At 33.6% G+C, this 10236-nt stretch overlaps 1 protein-coding gene across 1 annotated transcript; it reads left to right on the forward strand.

The window, feature by feature from the left end:
• Positions 1-1381: 1381 nt before the first annotated feature.
• Positions 1382-7231, forward strand: LOC111407557 (rhomboid-like protein 19). The gene is made up of 8 exons (XM_023037124.1): positions 1382-1521; positions 1653-1780; positions 2402-2462; positions 2554-2720; positions 3838-3943; positions 5258-5460; positions 5560-5700; positions 6859-7231. Exons 1-8 carry the CDS (start codon positions 1498-1500, stop codon positions 6959-6961), a joined length of 933 nt encoding a protein of 310 aa, XP_022892892.1. The 5' UTR covers positions 1382-1497; the 3' UTR covers positions 6962-7231.
• Positions 7232-10236: the final 3005 nt, after the last annotated feature.

The following is a 10236-nucleotide window of genomic DNA, read 5'->3' on the forward strand; positions in this document are numbered from 1 at the left end:
TGACGGTTGGATGGGTGGTACCAATTTCTTTTTGTCATGCCAATCTTTGTTGGCAGTATTTACATACTGCTTTAGATTCTGTAAGGCTATTGACGACTTTTCCTGTTGAAATCAATTTAAAATGATCCCAATATTTTGTTTGTTTTTTGGCCTTTCGCTTTCCCCTCGCATTTGGGATGTTTAATTCGGCATCTTTGTCCTTATGTTTCGCTTCGAGAACGTTAATATCATCCAAATCAATTGGATTGTGGCTTCCTTGACCGTGAATGTGAACATCTTCAGGTATGGATATGTCATTTAGACCGGCAAATTCATTTGGAAATTGACTTTGCAACGTCTTAGGCGATTCGCCATGATGTGGCCCACATCCCGTATCGAATAAGCTCTCAACAAATGAGCGTTGATCCATTTGTTTGATTGTTTATGATGAAATCTAAATACAATAACTAGAAGAATATAAATGTAGTGAGATTGTGAGAATTTAATGAATTGAAATTGTAACTAATAAACTGCAAAAATTGAATTGATATTGTATATTTTGCTGCACAAGAGAGTAAAAACTCGATAATTGATATAATAAAAGAGAGTTGGAGATTTGGAGTAGATTGACTAATTGATATGAAAAAAATAAATGAGGGTGAAGGGGTATTTATAGTAGAAGGGTGAGGGGGAATTTAAAAAAAAAAAAAAAAAAATTCAGTGACCGGTCCAGTCACGGAAAACGGTCACTTTAATAGGGGCTCAAGACGAGCCACGAGCCGAGCGGATCGTGGTTCGTCGTTTGAACGAAAAAATAACGAGCCATGAGCCACTCGTGGGTGCCTCCCGGTGAGGCCCGCTCAGCTCGCGCTCAGGCTCGTGATTTTACGAGTCCGAGCCGCCCACGAGCCCTATTTTAACGACGGCTCAACCCTTTTGACATCCTTACCAGCGAATGGATAATACGGAAACTGTCGGGGTCGTGTAATGGTAGGGAGAGAGAGTGAGAGTGAGAGTGAGGGAGAGAGAGAATGTGTATCAGTTTGAGAGACGTGTTGGAACGGAGAGAAAATATCGTGGGTATGGAGGAGAGAGATAGAGAGTAACTGCCTATATTAATTTAAATATTTATAAATTATATATCCAAATTAAAACTTGATATTTGCAATTTAAATAACCCACTTTTTTTCTATTAATTAGTTTATAATTGTAGGTTTGTGATAATTTTCTCATTTTAAAAAGAATTGTCAAACAGGAGCTTAACAATTTTTACTTGCCGCCCGCCGCCCGCGAGAAAACAACTCTTTTGTCACTTTTGAAATAAATTGGTAAATTTCGAAAACTTCGAGGACAGAATTGGAATTTTCTTGGAAACTTCCCCGCGTAGTAATCACGGATACCTGTAACCTGAAACTTATTAACCAAATCCAGATGATGATAAAAAATCGAAACATTCATTGAGATCCCCAAACATTTCATAATTTCATATCGGACAATAATTTAACCCCTTACCTCACAATGAGCAGTCCACAGCTCTCAGCAGTAAGTATTAATTTACGTATTTTTATAGACATTAATGATGCGCGCATCAGATCTGAAAATTCGTTGTGATTGTTTTGTGTTTTGGTAATTATTGAGGAGTTTCGATGTAATCTTTTGTACTTTTTGGTTAGGGTACGATGACTCTGTATACTGGATTCACACGGCTGTGCAAGGGTATTGCAGTGGTATTAGTGGGTGGCCACATTGTTGTTCAGATTTTGCCCTCTGCTCTTTCTTACCTTGCTCTCATCCCTGCCAAGTACTCTTTTCTCTCTTAATTGTGTCATATTTTATTTTTATGTTGTTGATCGCCTAAATTTCTTGAGACGAATTGATGTGTTAATTGACTTATTTATTTGTAGTGGGGTTTCTTTAGAATTTATGATGGTGTAAATTCAGATATGAGCGGGTTATGAAGATCAAGAATTTACTGGTTATTTTCAACAAAAGTTTGTGGCATATATGCCATTAAAAAGAGTGGATTTACCATATATAGCGTATTTGGGAAAAGAGATTAAGACATGATTTGAGGCTTGACTATGCATTGCACGAAAGTTATGTCTCAATATAAATGAAAGTAGTTGGGAAAGTAATTGACTTCGTCCGCACAAAAGCACAAAACCCATAACTCTTTCTTTGACTGCCATTTTTTATCGGCTAACATCAGATCATTTGCAAGCAGAAGCCAACTAGAAAATTTCTCATAGGGAATCTGACCGCATCTGGGTCTTGAACTCTGATCAGTAAACCACATTTGTTCATCTATCTTTTCAGCTATCATAAGACTTGGTAATTTAGTGCATAGTGTTATGCAAGCCATTCAAATAGATTTAAAACCCAAAAGTGTGACTTATTATTTTATCTATTGGATTTACTGTAGGACCATACCTTTTGCTTGGAATCTCATTACAGCCGGATACACTGAACAATCAATATATGGGGTAAATTAGTCATTCTGCATTTATTGTTCACTCTACTCTGGAAACTTTGCTCCTCGGACCTCTCTTCCCTAATATTATACTTTTTATGCAGTTGTTTATCAGCACAATCGGTCTTCTTTTCGTCGGGAAGCTGCTTGAACCCATATGGGGTTCTAGGGAATTCTTGAAGTTCATCTTTTTTGTTAATTTTCTAACATCCGTATGTGTTTTCATCACAGCTATTGCCATGTATTACATTACGAAGCAGGAGATTTACCTGTAAGTAATACTTCTACATCTTCTGCAGCAAATTTATCCATTCTTTGGGCACCTGTATCCATTCTGGATTTGTCATTTGCTTCACTATAATGTTGTGAAGTTCTGAATGAATCTACTCTGTTCTTGGATCAACCTAATATTTAGACACTCCCAAGTAATTAGGCCTAGATGGGAGAACTGCTGACTTGCAGCAATTCTTTTAATGTTGCACCTGGAACTTATGGTCAGGAAGCGCAACATGAATAAAATTATATCAATCTAAAAAGTTCATGACACATAATATTGACGTTGGTTTCCAATATTTAGCCCCTATTTGAGCCCCATTCTTTAAAAATTCATTTTTTTTTCAAACTTATTTCGAATCATACATTCTCTCACGTAAGCCCAAAACTTTTCCCAACTTTTTATTCACACATTCTCCAAAAATAATCACTATTGCATAACCTAACTTTCCAAAAAATTGGGCTCAAACAATCCCTTAGCCATCTCTGTCATATCCTTGATTTTTGTCAATCATATGATTATTTTAACGTAACACCTGAAACTTATTGCCAGGAAACGCAACATGAATAAAATTTACATCAATCTAAGTTCATGGCACCTAATATTGACCTTGGTTTCCAATAGTATGACACATCTGACATATTCTTGTTTTTGTCAATCATATGATTAATGTAACACCTGGAACTCATGGTCAGGAAATGCAACATTAAAAAATTTAAGTCAAAAGAAGTTTGTATCACATGATGTTGAGCTCAGCTTCAAATTGTTAATCACCTTTTGGCATATCTTGGTTTTAGTTATCGCGTGCTGTTTATTTAGCTCTTGTTTGAGCCCCATTCTTTAGAAAAATGCATTCTTAAATAGTATTTTGACATCATTTCTACCATACATTTTTTAATAAAATAATAGTACATATAAATCCAAAACCTTTTTCCTATTTTTTAACCACATATTTTACATCAATACACTATTCAAAAATGCATTTTTATGACAAAAATGGGGCTCAAACAAGGGCTTAATATCCTCTTTTAATTTGTTGCAACATTGTCATCATATGCTTGTCAAAGGTGAACTTAAAAAAATTCTGGTTTCCTTATTATTGTTTGTTTTGCAGTTACATGCCTGTTGCTGGATTCCAAGGGGTCCTTTCAGGGTTCTTAGTTGGCATCAAGCAGATTGTGCCTGATCAAGACCTGTGGTTTTTGAAGATAAAGGCAAAAGTATGAACTTTTGATACTTTAGAATTTTAATATCTGCTCCAACATAGCATAAATTGTTAGTTTACATTCTTAGCTTCTAAACTCCAAGGAGCTAAGGGTGTGTTTGTTTTGCTATTTTCAAGCTCTTTTCAGTTTTTAGTTTTGCAAAATGCTAAAAACGTGTTTGGTTTCATATTTTTGAAAATACATTTTCGAAAACAAGGATAAATTTATAACATAAAACTTGAAACGCAAACATGGAAAAGAAGCGTTTGAATAAAATTTTATTTTAAATAAATTTTTAAAAATTATGAAAATATAAAACTCGAACATATAAAATTTTAAAATTTTAAAAAAAATATAATTGAAAAAATAAAATTGATAAATTCTAAAAACAAAATATTAGAATTAAAAAAAAAAGAAATCTAAAAAATAAAAATTATAAAAATGTCTAGAAAAACAAAAATTATAAAAAATAAAATAGTTCAAGCTCTTAATAATTATTTACATAAAACTCTAAAAATATATTTAAATGAAGACAATAAAAATATTCTGAATCTATGTCATTATTTTTTTTCTTATTTTCTATATTTGAACTCAATTTATTATTTATTTTTATTTTACTTTTGTAATGTGCAAAAATATTGTAAGATTCATCAATTTCAATATATATATTATTTATTTTTACTGAATAATCAAAATTCATGAAATAAAATATTGTAAAACAATTTTTTAAAGTTTTAAACTAAGTATGTGTTTGAGCCACATTATTTGTAAAGAATGTATTTTAGAATAATAGATTGATGGAGAATGTGTAATTGAAAAATAAGGAAAAATTTTAGATTTGCGTGTAATATTATTTTATTTTTTTATGACCGTGGGTGTATGAATTAGCTTACGCGCACCTCGACTAATATCATGGGCCTCGAAATTTAGAGTTGGGTACTTACCTCAGCGGTCCTGAGGGGACTCGAACTGGTGACCATTGAAAAACAAACCCAAGGCCTGACTATTGAGTTGCCCCTCAAGATTTGTAATATTTAATTTATTGAAAAATGTATGATTGAAATGATGTCAAATCGCTAATTAAGAATGTTATTTTTTTCAAAGAATGCGGCTCAAAGAGGGTCTAAATGTGTTTTCTAGTTTTCTATTTGGAGAAATAGTTTTTCAAAATTACAAACCAAACGAGTTTTTAACTATATTAAAATAGACTCTCAAAGTAGAAAACTAAAAATGAATTCAAAACTCAAAATTGAAAAGTGAAACACAAACCTGACGGGCCCTAAGTATTTTCTTATGTTTTCTCATTGTTGCTTATTTCAACTCTTTCAGTGGTTGCCTTCTCTTGCACTACTGGTGTCCATCATTGTAAGCATTTTCACCACAGAATCGGCATCTTATCTTCCCACCATGATATATGGTACCTTTATAGGTTGGATTTACCTCAGATATTGGCAAAGAAAGCCAGAAACAAAACTAAGAGGCGATCCAAGTGATGAATTTTCTTTTTCTACCTTTTTCCCTGAATTTTGCAGGTAGTTTCTGCTATTTTTATTCTCTGATTTATTAAGTTTTTCTGCCTGTTGTCTTTCACATCTCCATTTCAACATTTCATCTTGGTTGATGGTGTTTAGGCCTGTTATTAATCCAATTGCAACAATATTTGAGCGAATGCTTTGTGGAAGACGATCTGAAATCTCTGATGAGTCTGGGGGCTATACTTTAGGAGGCACCACATTGCCTGGATCAGATCCCATTGAAGCATCTAGGAGGAGGTAAACTTTCTGGTTAATTTTCATTTAAGACTTGCATTCCTTTAATCCTATTCAGTAATATACACTTAACTATTCAGAGCAAGATAGTTTAAAATTATTTACAAGGCTACATCATTGAAGTTTCAAAAAAATGCTGTTGCCTAGGGGTATAAGTATGGGGCTTCTATGAATTTAGGAAATTTTTAACTTTTTCAAGGGGAAGACCTGAATTATATCGTTAATCGTCTTCATGGATATGTTAATCGTAGCTATGAAAGAGTTTGGATGGGGTGCCACTATTATATTTGACAATCTAGTTTTTATTTGATTTTTTTTTTCTCTGTCATTTGGCTTGGAAACAAGATTTAACAGCAAGAGGATGGATTTCTTGATTAATAGTTGTTTTCTTTTCTTTTGGTTGCTTGTTTCACAAATCATGTAGTGAGGTTGTGAATTTTTTATTAAAGAGACTAGAGTTGTTAGTGCCAAATACTTTCTACTCGGTTAAGATATGTGAAGCTCTTAATCGGAGATTGAATTGTAGATAGCGTGAAATTCGAATGGATGAGATTCAAATTATGGTTTGGTGGTAAGTGAGAGTAAGATTAAGAAATATTAGGGATTTAGAGAAGAATTTTTTAAGGATTTCCCTGCAATTAAAATGAAGAAAGATAAGTAACTATGGAGATTGGAGTTATTAAATAGATTTGGTGATGCGGTCGAGAAAACAGAGTGAGAATTCTGGATTAGGGATTTTAATGAAGGAGATAAAACCACTGAATGGGAAAAGGAAACGACTGAAGGAGGGGGGCCTGACTGAGTGCTACAGTGTTGGTTTTCTGGAAAATGGTCTGGTTTTAAGACATTTGTTTCATCTACTGATTTTGGGTTGTCGATTATTGTAGAACTTGTGAACCTTTTGTTTTCTTACATGAATAGGCTGCCACTTAGGGTCCCAAATCTATTTATTTATCAAAACAACGAAAGAGCACAGGATGATCAGACATATGACCACCCATTTGAAGGGGTTAACTGTCGTATTTTGTAGCATTTGAATTTCAACATAATGGATGGAGCTATGTTATGGCAATACAAAAACTATTCCTCAAAGTTTGATAGCTCCAAGATGCGTGTATTGACTTAATCTAATTGTGTTGCGCTGTTGTCACAAAATTGCAGGGAAAGAGGTGCTCGAGCACTTGAAGAAAGATTGACAGCTGAGAGACTTGCTGCAGCAGGAAAGACAGACGAGACACAAAAAGATGCCACCGAGAATGTGTAGAAGCTCTTGTATTGTGAATGTTATATGCTCACAACTACCAGATCCATGTCTTGTTACAAGTCTGTGCACTATTTGTTAATATATACTTTTGTTCAAAGGGAATTTTGGCATATGTTGATTATCATGATCTTTATTTCAATGACAGAGAAGAAACTAATATGCGGGGACATAAAATTACTGTTATTTGCCTTGTGCTTCTTGTCTACTTCCCTCTTAAATCGAGAGAACAGTTGTTTTTACAAGCAGTTAATGATAAGAGGTGTAACCTTACATGGCTGATTTTGGCTGACAATTTGTGCCGTGCTGACCTTACTGTCCAATACAATTTTTTGGCAAGTAGGGGTATACATGATTCCATACGGTTTTGATTCCAAAAGAACCAAATCTAACCATGAACCAACAATTTTATTGATAATGGAACAAAAGGGTTTTTTTAAAGATATGAAACCAAATTGAATCGAACCGTTCGGTTCCGATTTTGTTTGGTTTGGTTCTAATTTCATTTCTTAAATTTTTAGATCTGCATCATATAAATTAGTAATGTATACTTAAATAAGAATTTAAATATCAAACATTTAGAAAGTTCAAATTTCAATCATCGAGATCAAAACAGTCATAACTAACAAACAAAATATATTCATAATTTGAATATACAAATCAGTTTTCGTTTTCACACAAAAAAGGGTTTAATAAATAATATCAATGATTCATTAAATTAATTGCAGTAGTTTTGAAGGCACACTCCTGCAATAAAGAATGAATTATCAAAATTTTTACAGTCCACTCCTGTAAGCAATATTAATCGTTTAATATTTCATGAATGTTTATTGGGTTCTCCTCTATTTGTGAAAACACAAATAACCTATCAAACAATCAAGATAAAAAAAGAGCTTAGAGACTTTTTAAGTAATTGACCAATGTCATTTTTCAATCTTAAATGACACTCCACCGACTTGATTCGGTACAACTATGTTGGGACGTTGTGTAAATTGAAAATGAGTGAAGGAGAAATAATTCAATTGAATACAAAATTAGAGTGTAGACAACTAATGAGTTGTTTATCTCTAATGACCCGAAATTGATTAATAAATTGTATTCAATCAATGTGCTATCTCCAATGAATATAAAATTAGGATCTCCACTAATTATTATATATAAAATTAAATATTAAATTTGGTTCTAGTTTTTAAACTAGAATTGAACCAGAACCAAAATCAAAACCAAATGGTTCTTGATTCAAAGAATCAAAATCATTAATTTTTTTGATAGAACCTAACCTAACCACTTGATTTGATTGGGTCTGGTCTGGACATTTTGTTCATCCCTATTGGCACGTCAGTCCCCTTGGGACAAGTTCTTACTGGTCAGTTCACCTAAGCCATTTTGACACCTCTAATTTGAAATGGCACAGTAGAGATGACCTTTTGATAAGGTGTGTTTTAGATCACTATTCATGATTCAATTTAAAATGGTGCGATTTAATGGTTGAAATGAATTTATGCCAAAAGATGCGATCGTTAAGAAGAGACACACAAGAAAATATGTAAATAGGATTTTCCAATTTATTTATTTTTCACTTCAATATAATTGATTTCTAATTCTTTTCTTCTTCAAATAATGTCAATTTTATGTTCGATATTTAGTATTCGACATCTTCCATTTTACAAGAATAAGTCAAGTGCTGGTTCATTCAACAAAATTAATATCGTTCTATATTAATTTTTGAATAAGCATATCATATCTTGGAAAATGTCCATTTGATAATGTTAGCACTAGTGTGTAGGGGGTGAAATCTATATTAAAGAGATTTACATTCACATGCTTCATTTCATTTAATCTCTTTTTGCATTTTCTACAATCTAGCAAGTAATGATTTACTCATTATAATGAATGTACCATGATTTTAGGAAGTTGTAATTCTAAGTATTTGGACGTAAAGGTTAGCTGTTGAATATAATTTATACACCAATTATTCGACATTTTTATGGCACCACATTACCTCAAAACAAGCATGACAAGATTATATTTGATCGAGCTCGATTACTTGAAAACTTCCACTTCAAAACATTAATAACTCAAAAATCTTAACATTACATATCAGCCTCGATTTATATATCTGTCCACGGTGTCCAGCCTATAGGGGTGCCACATTGCCTCCTGTTTGGACAGGCGTATGTGGCCTTGTTCAACAAAAATAATCCATATATTTGCCCGGATATAGACGTATTCATATGGTTTTGTTAACAATTTGCCATCAGAATTAAGCATGGACCTTGCTACTTGTACAGGGTATATGTACAAGCTGCATTACAAGGTCCTATGTGCATTTTTGTTTTTAAAAAAAAGCATTAGACTTATCATCACACAGCACCTGTGCAGATATTATGCACCTGTAATGCATTCTGCAAAGCCCCCCGCACAAATAGCTTTATCCAAAGAAAATAGACCTGTGCTAGACGGATAGGGCCACCCATCCAGGGCGCCAATGTGGCGCCCTGTATAGGGGAGGTGCTCGTCGGGCATATGGGGGGCCACATCGCCCCTGCTCTAAAGGTTTTTCCAAGAAAATATGCTTTTTGCAAGAAGGAAGGAGAACAAAAGAATGGAAGGAGAGACAATTTACATAAATTGATCTAGCTTAAAAGGGACTTAAGATAGAAGAGGTAATGTGATAAATGATTAAATGGAGATAGATGTGGACTAACATCCTTTAACCAATACAACTCCATACACCGTGTTCGAAAGCATATCAATAGCGAATGCTATGGTGCTCTTCATGCAGGTGCATACGGATCTATATGGACACATACAGATCTGGACAGATATCATACAAATACATATAGATACACAAAGATTCGGTGGCATACGGATCCATACAGATTAGGACAGATTCATACAAATACATACGGATCCATACAGATTAGGACAGATTCATACAAATCAGGTGGCAATGGTTGTAATGGTGATGGTGACGGGGACGGTGGCGATTTGGTGGCGGGTAAGTGGGTTGGGGAAGAAAAAGAAGATGAAGTTGTTCATTTCTTTTTTTTTTCTTATTTAAATATTTTATGCTGGACAATATAAATTTATCTATTTATCCTTTTTTTTGGCAAAATAACTTTTTTGGTCAATTAACGAATTTGTAGACGGAAACAGTCTATATGTCCTTTGGTCATTACAAATAAAAGATTTAGGACTTTGGGTGTAACAAATGAAAGGTTAATGTAAAAGTTAAAAAAATTTGAAAAGTTTGGAGCTGTGGTTGCAATTATCCC

The sequence above is a fragment of the Olea europaea genome, chromosome 13 (assembly GCF_002742605.1).
Source record: "Olea europaea var. sylvestris chromosome 13, O_europaea_v1, whole genome shotgun sequence".
NCBI lineage: Eukaryota > Viridiplantae > Streptophyta > Magnoliopsida > Lamiales > Oleaceae > Olea > Olea europaea.